Source organism: Jatropha curcas, chromosome 9 (assembly GCF_041381405.1).
Source record: "Jatropha curcas cultivar XTBG-Jc1 chromosome 9, XTBG_Jcur_1.0, whole genome shotgun sequence".
Classification (NCBI taxonomy): domain Eukaryota; kingdom Viridiplantae; phylum Streptophyta; class Magnoliopsida; order Malpighiales; family Euphorbiaceae; genus Jatropha; species Jatropha curcas.
Genome location: NC_143159.1, coordinates 10112943 through 10130180, shown reverse-complemented (window position 1 = coordinate 10130180; position 17238 = coordinate 10112943). Strand labels below are relative to the sequence as shown.

General features: G+C 31.6%; 1 protein-coding gene across 4 annotated transcripts; it reads left to right on the top strand.

Moving 5' to 3' along the window:
• Positions 1 to 4722: 4722 nt before the first annotated feature.
• Positions 4723 to 16922, top strand: LOC105635484 (uncharacterized). Of its 4 annotated transcripts, none has more exons than XM_037636885.2 (17): positions 4723 to 4989; positions 5246 to 5439; positions 5532 to 5658; positions 5781 to 5821; positions 6768 to 6861; positions 7800 to 8537; positions 8616 to 8971; positions 9436 to 9567; positions 10225 to 10297; positions 12547 to 12586; positions 12694 to 12766; positions 13229 to 13294; positions 14586 to 14660; positions 14755 to 14930; positions 15445 to 15491; positions 16091 to 16349; positions 16502 to 16922. In XM_037636885.2, exons 2-17 carry the CDS (start codon positions 5255 to 5257, stop codon positions 16825 to 16827), a joined length of 2808 nt encoding a protein of 935 aa, XP_037492813.1. In that variant the 5' UTR covers positions 4723 to 4989; positions 5246 to 5254; the 3' UTR covers positions 16828 to 16922. The 4 variants fall into 4 exon arrangements, with proteins under 4 accessions (XP_037492813.1, XP_020535528.1, XP_012073946.1 ...); XM_020679869.3 differs by adding an exon at positions 5090 to 5144 and having other exon boundaries at positions 4724 to 4989; positions 7800 to 8971; XM_012218556.4 differs by having other exon boundaries at positions 4724 to 4989; positions 7800 to 8971.
• The last annotated feature ends 316 nt before the right edge of the window (positions 16923 to 17238 follow it).

Genomic DNA, 17238 nt, shown 5'->3' with positions numbered 1-17238 from the left:
ATCGGACCGATATTAACCACTGTTCATTTCAAATTAATAATAAATGAACGTGGCCTCTACTTTTCTGCAGATTGTCTAATCATGTGGCTGCCACAGTACATTATTCCAATGTGTTTTTATATGGGTAATAACAAGTCACTTGTTAATTCTGTTAGCATTATTTATTTTGTTCCTTCTTACGATGTGAGTTGTGCTAAGCTGCATTAAATGAGAGGTAGAGCTAAATGCTCTTAATGATTCACATATTCCTTTTGAGCTATGTATAAAAGTATAATATACTTTTGAACATTCTCTAGAACATTTATGAATAACTAGATGTGCGCACGACCTATTAGCACAAAACAACGTTAACAATGAGAATTATAAGGATTTAGTGAGATTGGTAAGATTTCAAACATACAACAAAGTGTTTCGGTGCATAAATGTTACTTCACCTTCACTCTGTATATTACATATCAGTCTAGGTCTGGTTCGTAGCCTCAAAGACATTAGATTTGAAAACAATTTGTACCCATGTTTTTAACTCAGTAAAAACTAATTTTTAAAATAAAATCTTTTGAAATATGTGGGGATTGTTGTAGATGTAGTGTATTTCAAAAGATCCCATGTTGTTTGTTTGAGAGCTTTAAAGTTGTTTATTTATAGGTGCTTAATATTAGGCTATTGAAAGGTGTAGAAAGAGGTTAGGCTCTCTTGCACAAAAATAAGGCCAAAAGTCCAATCCTAATGCAAACCAATGGATTTGCCCCATGCGCGCAATATATCCATGAGGCCTAATTCAAATAATATTTTATTATTTTTTATTTCGAAAATATTTATCATAATTTTAACAAATAATTTCAAGCTATGGCTTTTATGTAACTATTTTTGTGCTTTGTTTTTTTATCAAGAAACCTCTTTACTGGGTAATTAAATCGATTTACTGTCAGTTCTTGTTTATTTAAAAATTACAATCGATTCAGGAGAATCTATTAAATTTTGGGAGCGCTTTTGCTTTATATTTTTCTTTTACCTTGTAGTGAAATAATCTTTTTAGAAGTAGGCATGGCCGGTACAATGAACCGCAGATTTGAGATGTTTAAAATTTTGAACCAGAATCGACCCTTAAACCTCCGATTTCGGTCCAGTTCCGATGAACTGACAGTTCGAATTACGGTTCCGATTCGGTTCAGGTATTACGCAAATTTTTAAAAAAATAATAAAATTTTGATTCCAAATTCATAAATAAATAATAATTTTAAAATTTTAAATTTTATTAACTAAATAAATTATTATAAATTTTAAAAGAAAAACTTCTATTAACTTAGAACTATTATTACATTAAATTTACAAAATTTGCTAACTCACTAATATAGAAAATTAAAATTTTTTTATTTTGGACTTGAATTAAATTAAAATTGAAAATTTTTTATTTAATTGCCTACGTATCCTCTTGGGAATTAGAGGAAATCAAAGCCCACGTAGTTCTTTTTTTTTTATTACAATGAAAAATAACCTCCCAATTATTACAATTAATTTTAGTCATCGGTGCCACTAGTCCCCGTTAATGAGCCGGAATTATCATCATCGCTTGAATTTTGTTGGTCTTGAGTTCTCAATGCTGCTCTAGTCCAATCGTCAACACATTCTTGCATTTCCACATTATTTGGCGATAATCTTGACCGTGTTGGATCTAAAATTTGTCCACCCACACTAAAAGCTTGTTCCACTACAACAGTAGAAATTGGACAAGTAAGAATATCTTTTGCAATTGAAGCTAAGACTGGAAAGCGATTTGCATGCTTTTTCCACCAACCCAAAATGTCAAATTTTGTTGGGTTTTCATCCACATCATCACCTAAAAACTCAAAATTTGTGCTAATATATGTCTCAATTTCTGTGTATGAATGTGGACCTTCCCTTAGTTTTTTTGAAACATTTTGCATGAAAGTAAATTGTGTAGAATGAAATTTAGTGGATAGTGTAGTTTGTGGATGTGATACTTGAAGAAGGGGAGATACTAATTTAGAATACTCATCGTACAATTGACGGACATACCTTAAAACATTATTAGTAAGAGAAAAATAATCTACTTCAATATTAAAAGATCCATAACAAAGACGAAAAAATTCTTGTAATGCAACTAATTTAAATCTAGGACAAAGAAAAAATGCAACTAAATTTAAATCCGGAATTTCAGTATAATATTTTACCATTTAGTTTTCATCATGAATATGCATTCTTGTAAATCATCATCATTTTCATTTTCAATTATCGCACTACTTATGGCCAAACAATGAAATGGAAATAAATGGGAATTAGGATAATGAAAACCACTAAAAATTCTTATACAATTTTCAAAAACTTGCAAAATATCTAATATTTTTTTACAAATAGTCCAATTGGTTGGATAAAGTTGAAAATGTGATGCATGCAATTGTATAAATGAAGAAAGAATATCTTTATATTTATAATACTCATTTGACATTTTATAAGTTAAATTCCACTTTATAGGAATATCTCTTGAAAATTTTTTATATTTTTTTTCCATAGAGTGACAAAAATTTTTAAATTCTTTTCTAACATGTCCATGTGTCTATAAATGATTTAAAGCATTTTTTATTGGACGTAAAAACACATTTAATGTTGTTAATGCATCTTGAACACATAAATTTAAAATATGACATGCATATCTAGTGTGAAAAAATTGTCCACCAAATTTAGGTTGACAAAGAGTTTTTAATTCATTTATTGATGCTGTATTTGCACTAGCATTATCAAATAACAATTGTAAAAATTTTTTTAGTCAAACCATATTCTTCTAAAATAATATTTAACATGGTAAAAATATTATGGGCGGCGTGAGAGTCATCAAAAACTCTAAGTGCAATAATTCTTTTTTGAATTTTCTATTCATTATCAATCTAATGGGAAGCAACACCTATATAAGAATGAGTTTGCCAAGCATCACACCAAATATCACAACAAATAGCAATTTTACCATTAAAATTTGTAAATACATTTTTTAAAATTTCTTGTCCTTTCAAATAAATAGATAAGACTGTCCTTTTAAATGTATTCCTAGGTGTCTTTTTTGCTAAAGGATTTAATGTTTTTTTACAATAATTATTAAATCTAATTTTTTCATCAAATGAAAAAGATAATCGTTCCATACAAACTATTTTAGCCATTTCAATTTTATTAGTTTCATCCCTATATTTAAATAGAGGATTGTTAGGATCACCATATCTTGATGACGACAATTGAGTTTGAGTTACATCCATTCCTATCTCATCTAGATAATGTGATTTTAAATGCCTATTGAGAGTATCATAGCCTTTTCCAAGCTTGAATGCATATTCTTTTACATCGAACCGCATTGATTTCTCCGTTATCTTGAACAATTTTTGCAAAGTGCTTCTTGAAAATATCTGATTTTGGTGGTTTATCTATTGAAATATTAGGAGATGTTGCTTCTTCTTGTGGTGGATAATGACGAATATAATGTTCTTCAACTCTAGTTTGATATTGAACTTCATCATTAAATTGTGGTGAAAAATCAATCAATGGATCATTTAAATCAATTTCTTCCACGCTTTGAGTAACTCACTTTTCCTTGGAGCTTTGTGAATTGTGTTCCATGTTTTTAAATGGAATTATGGAAAAAAATGAATTAAATGGAATCTGAAATTAATGGAATGAGTTGGAAATTATTATTTTCAAATACTAAGAAAATTATTAAAAAAAATCAAATGAAGTAAATTTATGAATGGAAAAATTAAGATTAGAAGGAATTTAGAATTGGATGTATGAAAATAAAAAATAAACAAAAGATAATTCCAATATTAAGAAAAATAAAGCAATAGAAAAAATAATGAACTATGTAAATTTGAGAGAATTTTGATTGAGAATAAAAAGAGAGTTAATATATAATTAGTTGTGAAAAAAATCATCAACTCATCATATTTATACATATTTTTCATTTGTTAGTTTCCCAAATTGTCCCTTATAACAGAAAAATAACAACTATATTTTTGGATAATTTAGTAAATTATAATAAATAAATAAATAAATGATTAAAAATCAATAAAATTTATTTACCAAAAATAAAAAAAAATTAAAAGTCATCTCAAGTTCTCAACTAGCTGTTTGTACCTTTTTTTTTTTTTGTACACATAAAATTATTATTTTTTTTTACAAATCATCTATTCAGGGATCATTTTTTGTACAAATTAAATCAAATCATGTGTACTCTTTTTCACATTTTTTATAAATTATGTACCATTGTGTAGTTCTCTTTACCATAAATCAAATCATATACAATCAAATCAAGTGATATAAATTTTTTCATAAAAAATTTTAAGCTATAAATAATTTTGTTTGTGCATCCGGTTCAAACCTGACTGGAACCGCTGGTTAATCGCCGATTTTGGACCGGTTCAAGTTCATTTTTTAACATTCACATGAATCTTAACGGCTCTTGAACTGTCGATTTTAGTTCAAAATTTTGAACCACCGATTTTGATCTGATTCCAATTCGTCTACTGTATGGTTCGGTTCCAGTTTAGTTCCGATTAGAACTGACCTAGTGGCCATCCCTATTTAGAAGAATGCTATTTTGTAGGTTTTGAGGTTTAAATTCAATATTGTTATTCCAACAGGCTGTTCTTTAAAAGTAAAAGTAAAATCTATATAAAAAAAATGCGATAGGCAATTTCTAAATTATTTCAAAAACCATCTCAAATCGAATTAACCTAATACAAATCTATTAAACCCTGAAAACCTGTTTCAGTAGCTAATAAGGGAAAAGAGTGAGAACCGAACCAAAAAGGGCTCTCCCTCCTCCATCAACGCCATCGGCGATAGCTACCCCCTCCCACCTTTTTGCGATCAGCTTTCGGCTAGCCAAGGCTAGCAATGTTTTGGGCGCTGGTGAAGCCTCAGGTCGCGAAACATATCTTTTCCTCTCAACCGTGACTGTGGCAGCCATTATTGCCTTAACTTGTTTAGGTAAGCTTATTTATTAAATATTCAATTTGAAATTAAGTTACTATAGTAACTAAATTTCAAAAATTGTGAACTTACTGTTAAAACAACCGGCAAAGTTTAGCTTTTGAAACCCAATATCTGCATTAAAAACGAGAAATACGTACTACATAGGGCAGGTAAGAGCTTCCCTCTTCTCAAATTACCGTTTTAATTCAAATAATACTGTAATTTCTATCAAAGGAATTTCAGTTTAATTCTTCGTTCCCAATTTAATCAGACTTAAAAAATGGAAGAAGAAGAAGAATCATTGGGACCTAATGGCCCTGGAATTAGGGTTTCGCAGTTTGATTATTTGGTAGAGAATCACTTCAAAGCTATGAACACGATTGCTAAGCTTTGTGGCGAACCAGAGTCTGATTCTCTTGACGAATCAGAAATTCAATGCTTATATTCTTCAATAACATTCTTAAGGTAACTAAACATATGAGCAAATTTGGCTTTGTATGTTGATTTTAAACTGTCACATTATGTTCATGTGTAACTGGAATTTGGTATGTAACCAGAGAATGGAGATATTACAATTACGAACCAAGAACAGTTAGATTTGCTGGTGAAATGAAAAATTTTCAGGAGAGAAGTTTTCTTCATGAAATAAATTTACCTCAGTTTTCATCATCAACTGTTCCAAAGGTACTCAAGGGAAGCCTTTTTGATATTTTCTTTGCCATCTTTGATCTGTATGTTACTTTCTCTACTATGCAGATGTGTAGCATATAATACTAGCATTTGTTTTTGGTTTGGTGCTCTTGCAGAAGAAGAGACTAGATGGGGGAACTACGATTCCAGAATCTAGGTACAAGTCTAAAGACCCATTTTTTTTGTATGCTTTTCTCTTTAGAGTTTCTTTAATTTGTGATTGGTCCATTTGAAATTTTATTGCCAGTAGGAGTACTAAATTTTGGGATAAGGCTTAGGATCTGTTTTGTTCAGCGGTTCATACCAGCTGATAGCTGGTAGCCATTGGTGATAGCTGGTGGCTAATGGCTCATAGCCAATTAACCTATGAATGTTGGTATTGGGTAAAAGTTTGCTAGTCATTGCTGTTAGAATATAAAATGACCATTAAGAGCATAATTGTTTTTATATATTATAGTGTATAATGTGTATTTTTACAAAAAAATTTTAAAGTGAATATATTATTTTTATATTAATGTATTAAATAAACAAAAATATTAATTATATTTTTTAAAATAATATTTAATAAAAAATTATTTTGTTTAAATACTTATAAACAAAATGATCATAAAAACATATTAATTTGAAAAAAAAAAAAATACTAGTAATTAGTTTCTTTGAGGTTAATGAAGTCCATATATAATATACATACGAATCAATTATCAGCTGATATGAAAAAGCTGCAAACATAGTTGATGGAATCAGTAGCTGATTAAGACTTCTATGAGCTAACTGCTGATCAAAAAGTTTACCAAACACCTATAACCTAGCTGTTGAGTACGAATTAGCTGAACCAAACGCCCTTTCAGTTGTTGTTAGTAAGAGCAGTAAATTTTATTATATGGCATGTTATTGGCATACAAGCTGGTTTTTCCTGCATTTGTTTCCTATTGATTGATGGAGCTTCCTGATTTTAGGACATTCTAGGTTTATTCATAAAGTAAATGTATTATGTATCCAACTTCAAACTTGCTGCTCTTTCTTGTAATTTGTCCTTAAATACTAAATTATCAAGTTATCTTATGTAGTTGTTCATAAATGTTCTCCTCTGTATTTTATTGCAGCAAAGACTTTGTGATGTATGTTGGAGGGTCTGTCTGGGCATTGGATTGGTGTCCTAGGGCTCATGAAAAACCTAATTTTCATATCAAATGTGAGGTATTCGTTTCCTTTCTTTTCTCCTTCCCTTCCACCTCCTTTCTTTTCCCTTCAATTTCTATTTTGTGGAGGTTGATCCTTATTACTTGAGCTGTAAATACTGGACTGCTTATAGAAACTTCTACAAATTCAGACTAACAAGCATAATTAATAATTATTGAATTGAGATTCATAAAATCACAACGAGCATTATGGTCTCAAGTCATCGATGAAGCTGTTACCTTCTGTTTCTCTCATTGTTATGGATTTTCAAATGAATAAGAACTTAGAACAGTTAAATTCCACAACAGATAACATCATTGAACTATCTTTTCTATTGAACTGGAAAGCAGAGTTCATATATCATGCAAAACAATTGTGAAAGTTTTATCTTGTTATCTTCACATTTAGGTAAATTTCAGGGAAGCAATATTATTTGTTGGAAGTGATTAAGAGAATACAATCCGATGTTTCATTTTGTTAATTCATCATTTAAACAGTCAAGATAGTTCAGTAATGTTGGCAACAAGACCTTTCGTTCAATATGTTTAATTTTATTAATCTCTGCCAATATGGTTACGTCTTGTAAATGCAAATATGTAATTTTAACAAACATATAAATTCAAGGCTTTTCAAAATTTTCGTCATTTACACATCTTGCCATGGTCATGTTAATACTTTCTTAATAGGATGGGTGACAAAACAAAAAAAAATTCACTGTACTTTTCCACATTGTATTTTAGCTCTTCTAATTGTTTATAGTATTAGGTAGTGAGGATGTTAAGGGAGTTGTGCTTTGACAATAAGATTGAAAGTTTCTTTCTTTTCTCTTTCGTAATGGCCATAAATGCCATATGCTGTATTGCATGCATAACTGAAAGTAATTCAATTTATGAAACAATTGTACACTAATGTTATTCAGTTTTCGGCTTAACTTCATGTATTTTTTTCTTCCCTAGTATGTTGCTGTTGCTGCCCATCCTCCTGACTCTTATTATCACAAGCTAGGCACATTGCTTACTGGTAGAGGTGTCGTTCAGATATGGTGTATTCTAAATGTCAGTGATGAGAATGAGGAGGTAGCACCTCCAGTAAAAAAGCCAAAACGGGGAATGCAATATAATAATTTTTCTGGTGATAAATCAACTCTAATAAAGAAGCCAAGAGGTAGACCTAGAAAGCAGCTAATACAAGAATCTCCAAATGGCGAAGCCACAAAGGAGAAATCTACTGAATTCAAGAGACCAAGAGGTAGACCTAGAAAGCAGCAAATAGAAGAATCTCTCAATGGCGAAGCCACAAAGGAGAAAGTTACTGAATTAAAGAGGTTAAGAGGTAGATCTAGAAAGCTGCAACTAGAAGAATCCCCCAATGGTGAAACCACAAGGGAGAACCGAGAGCAGCAAATAGAAGAATCTCCCAACGATGAAGCCACAAAGGAAAAGTCTATTCAATTCAAGAGACCAAGACGGCAGGAAACAGAAACATCTTGCAATGATGAAGCCACAGAGGATAAATTAACTCAACTCAAGAGATCAAAACGACAACCTAGAAAGAAGGCAATCAATAAATCTCTTGACAGTTTAGAGTGCAATAATCAATATGTTGAAGCCCTTGCTGTCCAATGTCCAGAAGATTCATCTCAATCGCCTGCTATAGAAGTAGTTTTTAAGAATACCCAAGAAATAACTTCAGAGGTAAACAAAGGCAAACGACGAGAAAGTTATGCCAAAGCACTTTCTTCATGTAATTTACCTCTTGAAAATACTGTGCAGAGTAGACAACTTGAAACTGAGGCAAGGGCAAACGATAAATGTGCTGGTGTTCTTTTCCCACCATTAGTGACTCAAAATAAAGATGATGAATCTTTCAATATGAACCATCAAATACATAAATACTGTATACAGGACCCTGTGCTTAATTGTGGTCTAGATATTGCTTCTTCAAATATCAACTCAAATTCTTTTTCTATTCCAAAGGATGTTGCTTTGCCAAGAGTTGTTTTGTGCCTAGCTCATAATGGAAAAGTTGTTTGGGATGTGAAATGGCGGCCTTGTCATGCATCTGATTCCAAATGCCATCATCGGATGGGTTATCTTGCTGTTTTGCTAGGAAATGGATCTCTAGAAGTGTAAGTCGTATGTTTTGGCTATGATTAAACTGTTCACATTTTCTTTTTGATTCTTCTTTGTCTGTTTTGCCTACATTTCTTAACTTGGTTGATTAGGAGAAAATCACTTATTTCCTAAAACGAATTCTATGGAGGAAATTTGCTTGAAATTTTTTTGAAGAGTATGGAGTTCAAATAAAATTCTAGGGAAATGTAATAGAGATTGATAATACAGTTCAATGTTGCAACGTTGGATATGAAATAAATGAAAAATGATTATGTGATCCTGAGGGGGTTGAAAAATTGTAGGTTTGGCAAGTGTGGTAACAGGAAATTCAAATTATGGACTGTTTATCAAACAATTGCATTTCACAATTGTTCCCTTCTTTTACCATAAATATGAGCTTGGTTTGTAGATGTGCCTGCTGTTCCATTTTGTTTCCAAAAACAGTGATTTCGACTTACGATTCCACTATAAAATGCAGATGGGATGTTCCTCTTCCTCATGCGGTGAAAATTATTTATTCTTCTTCTCATAATGAAGATACTGATCCTCGCTTTGTAAAATTGAAGCCAGTATTCAGATGTTCATTTGCTAAATGTGGAGAAATGCAGAGGTAATTTACTTGCCTATGTCCTATCTTCTTAATACTTACATGAGATTCAACTGAGATTGAGGAAACAGTTTCCTATATCCAGTAATGTAGACAAAAATTTTCATTTTTTTTATGTCTTCTCGTTATAATAGAAATAAAGAGTTTATGCAGAAAATTTCTCATCCCCAAACCCACCCATTTAGTTTCTGTCACAGTCTCCATTTCAAGCTAGAATCTTTGATGAAGATTGTAGTAATTTAAGAATACAGTTCAAGCTTTTTCATTCAGTTGGGTCTGACATATTGCTTGTCTAGCAATGCGGATTAAAAAATTCATTTGCATAAGAACAAGAAAAGGATAAAAGGAAGAAATGGAAAGACTTCAATGCAACATTTCATCCTTCTCCCAATCTGTTAGATAAAGGATCGGGGATTTTAATTTGAAGGGATGTGCAGAATTGCATATTATATTAAAACATCAAATTCATCTAGTTGTAGAATATTGTACAATTTCAATGGGTTACAGAAACAGGTCTTCGTTGACCTTTATTTCCCATGTTATTTGATCAACAACAACAACAACAACTAAGCTTTAGTCCCAAACTAGTTAGGGTTGACTAAGTGAATCCTTTGTTACCATTTCCCATGATATTTCATTCATTGCTAATTTCCTATGCAGCATCCCTTTGACGGTGGAGTGGTCAACTTCATATCCACATGACTACTTACTTGTTGGATGCCATGATGGAACTGTAATATGTTTATCTTTTTTTTTTTTATTGTTAAAATATTAGCAATATTATGCTTCATCTGCATCCCAGTGATTAGAAGAACATTCCTATCATAATTTTGTCAATATGAGAATGCATGTATAGGTTTTTCTGCATGAGCATAGTATACTTGTGCTCTTTGTAAATAAATAGATGGTTTATGCCCCCAAAAGAAGATATATTATGAACAAAAGTTGGAACAAGTTTTAAATTATATAGGCAACTAAGTCAGTGTTCAAATTAGCCATCATATTTTTAAATTGGATCAAGTTAACATAGAACTTTGGTGAGTTTAACCAAAATAATCTTGCACTTTGACAATCTCTAAAAATAAATATTAGTTTCTTTAATATTTCCTTAACATATTTTTTTAATATAATATCATCATAAAATTAAAAAAAAAAAAATATTCAGAAAATGGAAAAATAACATCCAAAATGCAAAATCAAAAAAGGAAAATTCATGAAATTGAGTGCTGTGAGAGACATTGTATTTCTATGTATTTTATCAATAGATGCTACAAGGTTATATAGAAGTAATTCCTAGAGTATTTAGAACCTAGAATATTTAGGAATATAAATGCCTAAAAAGATGATGCCATTTACATAATTTATATAACTTGTATTGACTTTCCTTGATACTCCCCTCAAGTTGTAACGTAGATGTTAATCGTGCCCAACTTGTTATATATATAGTCAACATGAGTTATCATTCAAAGGTTTTATGAAAATATCCCCTAACTGGTCAACAGTTTTAACATGAGCTGTGGAGATAAGCTTCTCCTGAATCTTGTCGCGAACAAAAAGGCAATCAATCTCAATATGCTTGATGCATTCATGAAATACAGGGTTAGGAGCAATATGGAGAGCAGCCTAATTGTCACACCACAATTTAGTAGGTTGAAGACTTAAGACGACCTTCATTCAACAACTGATACATCCATACTATCTCACACACAGATTGTGCCATGGCTTTGTATGTTGATTATGCATTGGACTGAGAAACCTCATTTTGTTTCTTGCTTCTCCATGAAACCAAAGTCCCTCTAACAAAGACACAACATGTGGTGTAGATCCTGCTAATCTACATCAGAATAACACTTGATATTAGAATATCCATGATTTGAATATAACAAACCTGGTCCAAGAGCTCCTTTCAAGCAACACAAGATTTGGTCTAAGGCTACCTAATAATTTACTGTTGGAGTAGACATGAATTAACTTACTACGCTCACTAAATAAGCAGTGTCGAGACGAGTCACTATAAGATAATTCAACTTGCCAACCATTTTTCTATACTTCTCAAGATCTTCAAAGAATTCACTGTCTAACAATGGCACTAAAAACGAAACTTTATGCTCACTAAAAAACGAAACCACAGAATAATATAGCAGCATAAACACTAAAAACGAAACTTTCAGTAGCTTGCTAACAATGGCAGAAAACTCTAAATATTTTTGGAACCCTAAAATTTTATTTTCTAATGCTCTAGCCTCTAGTACCATGTTTTATGAGAAAAATTTTATTTGTATGTATCTCATCAATCAATGATACAAGTTAGTAATTCCTATACTATTTGTATGTATTTCATGGTATTTATGTAACTAATATAACTTGTATTGACTATCCTTAACACTGAGAAAACAAAAAAAGAAAAAAAAGAACCAGAAAAGATTACATCTCTTCAATATACCTCCCTTGATGTGGGTTTGTTCTACCAATTATACCATCAGACTCTCCTAACTCCAATAGTTTCATTATCATTGGTCATGCTCCCAAAACTCTTTTGGCTTTAGTCAAGTCGAATGAGGGAAAAAAAATTGAACTTTATTTGTTTATTTATTTTGTTGTTCAATTTTTGTGGCTTTTTTTTTTTTAAGGGTGAAAACTTACTGCAAGATCTTAAAGATTTGATTTTAGTTAGATAGATGAATTTTAGACTGAAGATAGATTTTTAGGAATTTAGATCGAGTGAAATGAGTTTGAATAGATTGACCTAATTTGATTATGGCTAATTTTAACCTTAGCTCATTGTTCAGTATCCAATTTGAGTATGGTTATAATGCTGGTTGACTGAGTTCCATTTGCCATGCATTTTGAACAATCCTACCATCTCATCTGTAATTTTCATTATATGTAATATATCCCTAACTCTTTACTATAGGCTTCCAATTCCAAAGGATTTATTTCTTATCTAACCATGATATTACCATTTCATTAACAAACTTTTAGGTTGCTTTATGGAAGTTCTCTGCGAGTGGCACGTCTGAAGGTGATGAAGTTTATTTTGTCTTTCAAATACCCTCTGTGCTTACTCTCTATGATTTTTTCAGGCACAAGGTTTTGATGCAAATTGTTTTACTACTTTTTACTTTATAGATACGAGGCCTTTGCTATGTTTCAGTGCAGATACATATGCTATTAGAGCAGTTGCATGGGCTCCATTTGAAAGGTATATTATTTCAGATGATAGATTTTTCTTGCAATTTTTTCTGAGTCAATGCTTTTACTGCAAAAATTGCCTTTTAGTCAAGGAACCTCTCATCCAAGAGGAGTTTGCTTGTTATATTGATGGTCATTCACAAAACCAATTGCGCGTGCGATGTTCGAATTGTGAAATGATGCCATTGCAAAAGAATGATAAATCATATCCCAGAAAACAATAAATAGCTGAATTCTTAATTGAGTTATAATTTTGCCAAAAAATGCATGAGAGCTTGCATTCTCATCTTGGCTTGAGCAATTATTCCATTATTGTGTCAATCAATGTAAGCTGCTTCTTGCAGTGAACTGCCATTTGGTTTAAAATGGCCATAGAAAATATTGTGGGCTTTTTTAGCTAGTAATTTTTATGAAATGCATCTCTTTACTGTGTTGTTTTAGATTTATAATATGCACTTTAAACTATTTTCAGTGATCATGAGAGTTCAAATGTTATACTTACTGCTGGACACGGAGGCCTGAAGTTTTGGGACATACGGTAAATATCATAGCTTGTTTTGTTTCATATTCTTAATGACGTGCTATTTTGTTTGATGGTGTTGATTGCCACTATGTATTTTTTTTTATAAACGTATAAATAATGGATAATTCTTTTGTTCATATATTCAATAAGGATAGATTTTTGAATATGTTTTATAGTTAGAACATGAACTTTTTATTGCAGTTTGATGTAAGATGAGTGGCTGCTGAGAACATATTGTAATGCATGCACATATCACTTTGAGCAACAAATTTACTCCAATTAGTTTTCTTTTGTGCCCACTGATCAAGATGTAACCATGTACTGAATTCCAAAATTTCAACTGATTTTTCATGAAATCATATGCTTGGAGTGATGAAGCCTCCAAAAAATTTTAACGAAATTATACATACTTGCATTAGCATAGACTAAGGCTCTGTTTATTTCTGGAAATATTTTCTTATTCAAATGGAAAATCGAGTCATTTTAATGGAAAATAAATTCCTCTTTTTAAAAGAGGAAAACATTTTCCAAACGTTGATAAAATTGTTATAACAAGAGAAAAAGCTTATAAATACATATTTATTAATTTATTGATTACCCAAATTGAACAGTGGTCACTGCCGGCTTTTAGCACCAGTCAGATGACCATATTATGTATTTTTTTCTTATATTTAATAGCAAATTTTAAAATATTAAATTTTTATAATTCAAAATATTTTTATAGTCTTATAAATTAAAATTTTAACATTTTAAAATTAATCTTCAATATTGCAACCAAACAACAAAAAGTTCACCTTTAAAAGTATTTTCTAAAGAAAAATGTTTTCTTTATTTTTCTTTAGGAAATCTTTTTATAGGTAAGTTATTTTTCGAAAATAAAAGCCTAAACTCTAAAGTAAAACTGATACATCATTCCATCTCATGATTCGAAATAGATCTTGATTTCTGAACAAAAATGATGGTTTCTTGATGTGCCTTCATTAACTGTCATTCGGTATCAGGTTTCTTTGGTCACGTTGCTGTGATTTTAACATGTATTTGTGTCCCCACAGTTTTATGAATTATGTAATGTCTTTTTGAATGGATTCTCAATATTAAGTGTGGAGTCTTTTTCTTTTTTCCTGGAGTAGGCATGAAAAGCCAACCAGAGTTAGATTTGGTTGATAATTTTTTCATGTGGAATTTGTTTATAATATCTAGTCGGACTATTCTTTAAGCACAATTTCTAAATTAGCTACAAGCATAGAAAGTTGGGATCATTAATATATATATATATATATATATATATAAACTTTGGTTTTTGCAGTGATCCATTTCGACCTTTGTGGGAACACCATCCACTAAAATCCATTTACAGTTTGGATTGGCTGCCAGATCCAAGGTGTCGTATCGGTCTTTCTTGGTGGATTACACATAGATTGGACCTTTTGGTAATAATAAATTATCCTACAGCCATTTATTGATCACTTTTTCAGATCTATTATCCTATCCTCGGATGATGGAACAATGACACTCCTCAGCTTGGTGAAGTTTGCATCTGATGGCCATGTTAATGGAAAACCTCCTCAGGAGTCTAAACAACCAGGATTGCATAATATTTATTGTTCAACCTCCTTTGCTATCTGGAATGTTCAAGTGTCAAGAAAAACAGGTATCATTGATGTCCCTCCCAATTCCATTTGATTATATTTTTAGAGGATGTAATTTGTATTTTCTTGTTAGGAGGAAGCTGGTGTGAGAGTAGCAATGGTTTTCCTTTGTATAGGTTTAATAATCTGTCACTGTAAGTATGTCTGAAGGTAGCCCATGCATGGTCCATAACATAAATATTTTCACAAAAGAAGGTTGGGGAGTGGGGAGGTAGGGTGAAGCAGGTTGGGTTGTGGCTTTTGATCTCCTTGATCGGAAAATGTCAATACAGTATTACTTATAATTTATATGCTACCCTTTTACTCTTTGGTATATTATCATGCTATCACCCATGGAAGTCTTTTAGGCAAATAGTTGTAAAACTAAAATGTAAATCTTTCGATTGAAAATTATGGTGGCATCATAACCCATGCTTTCCAATAAACCTGCACCTAGTCAATTAAAAATGTGACATTGTTCCTTTTCTTTTACTTTCCAATTCCAATTCCAATTAACTTATTCATGAATTTCAATAGGCATGGTTGCATATTGTGGTGCAGACGGTAGCGTTTGCCACTTCCAGGTAAATTGACTCCTCATTTTCAAGTATAACTTGCTATGCTCCTAGAAGTTGTCCATGTAGCATGATGTTCAATGGGTTTTATGCCACGGGAATGTATTCCTGTGAATTTATTAATTAATATGCAAATATGCAGGACCAAATGGACCTAAAATGTCAATGTTTTTTTTGGGGTTGGGGGGGTGGGGGGGGGGGGGTGGGGTTTGGGGTGGGTTGGGTGTAGGAATAATGCCATGTACACTTACCTTGACTGAAAATCTTGTGCTTAATTTGATGCTATTTCGAGAAGGAAAAATAACTTTTCTGTTCTTTATTGTCTTTTCTAAATAAATCCAACTTGCACATGTTAACCCGATTGAAATAACAGCAAAATCACTGTTCTGAACCCATGTACTAAACTTTCTGCCTTTCGTCAATCTTTACACGTGTCAAAGTAGTTTAGAAGATTTGTCTAGAATTATTTGTCAGATGCTTCGTCATGCTTTATTCATAAATCATTCACAATTGACTGTTCGACTGAATTGCACATATACATTTCATATTTGCATTTCCAAGTTGCTTTAGATCATTGCGAAAGCTTAATATGTTGTATCTATGATCAGCTCACCAAAAAGGCAGTAGAGAAAGATGCATCGAGACATCGTGCTCCTCATTTTATGGCTGGGTCCCTAAGTAAAGATGATGAATCGGCCATTACAGTTAACACTCCATTACAGGATGCTTCTTTAACTCTGAAGAAGCCAGTTAAGAATGCCAAGGACAATCAACAATGCATGCAAAGCTTATTTGACTCAGACCAGACAAAGACAGCAAATAGCAATAAGGCAGAAAAAGCACCAGTTGCTGATAATCAAGTATCAGGTAATTTTTGGAATTTCATTACAACTTGCTTTACTATGCGTTTCTATTTATTTTTATTTTAGTCTAAACAAAGATTTAGGTTTGCATCTATGATCCCGCTTTGTCACTATATTTCTTTCTTTGAGAATTGGAAACTTTTGTCAAATTTTTAGCATGTTTGTGCGATGGCGAGGATCCGGGCAGGCAATCTGGATTCAATGAAACATTAGCAGCTCTGAAAAGTAGAATTAAACCAAAATCCAAAAAAACTGGTAATAAAATTGACGGAGAGGATAAAGCATCGATATGCATAGATGAAAGACAAGATGGGGTACAGGAGAGAGAAAGTGAAAAGGGAAAAGCTGCGAACAAATTTGAAGTTCTCCCTCCTGATATTGTTGCAATGCATAGAGTTAGATGGAATATGAACAAAGGTAGTGAGAGATGGTTGTGTTCTGGAGGAGCAGCAGGAATTTTACGGTGTCAGGAAATTAAATAATCTGATATTATGTGTATATATATACTATATTAGCAGGAAAAAATAAAAATAAAAATAAAATAGTAACTTATAATAGTTTCTCTATCTTCCATGCACTCTGGCTGTTCTCTTTGATGATTATTCTTTTATAGTTTCTCTTTTTGGTTTAACCTTACAAAATGGTACCTCACTGCATCTTACTTAAAAATATTTAAGTGGGAGTTACTATTTAGTCCCTGTTGTTTAGTGAAATAGACCCTCGGCTTTTTGAATAATATATGAATGTCTAATTTTTAAGCTTTATGCTTTTAATTTTCAATGAAAAGATGAAAATGCTGTGTTTGTATATTGATAAGAATAATTTCATCTTTCAATAAATTATGTACGAGTTATTAATGAATTAAATAATTATTTATATTATTAAAATATTAA

Bases quoted from the DNA above. Each gene is read 5' to 3' on its own strand.
- LOC105635484 (XM_012218556.4), top strand. From the start codon at position 5,255: ATGGAAGAAGAAGAAGAATCATTGGGACCTAATGGCCCTGGAATTAGG. The intron at 14,661-14,754 runs GTGTCGTATCGG...TCACTTTTTCAG, and splicing joins GATTGGCTGCCAGATCCAAG to ATCTATTATCCTATCCTCGG. The intron at 16,350-16,501 runs GTAATTTTTGGA...TCAAATTTTTAG, and splicing joins TGCTGATAATCAAGTATCAG to CATGTTTGTGCGATGGCGAG.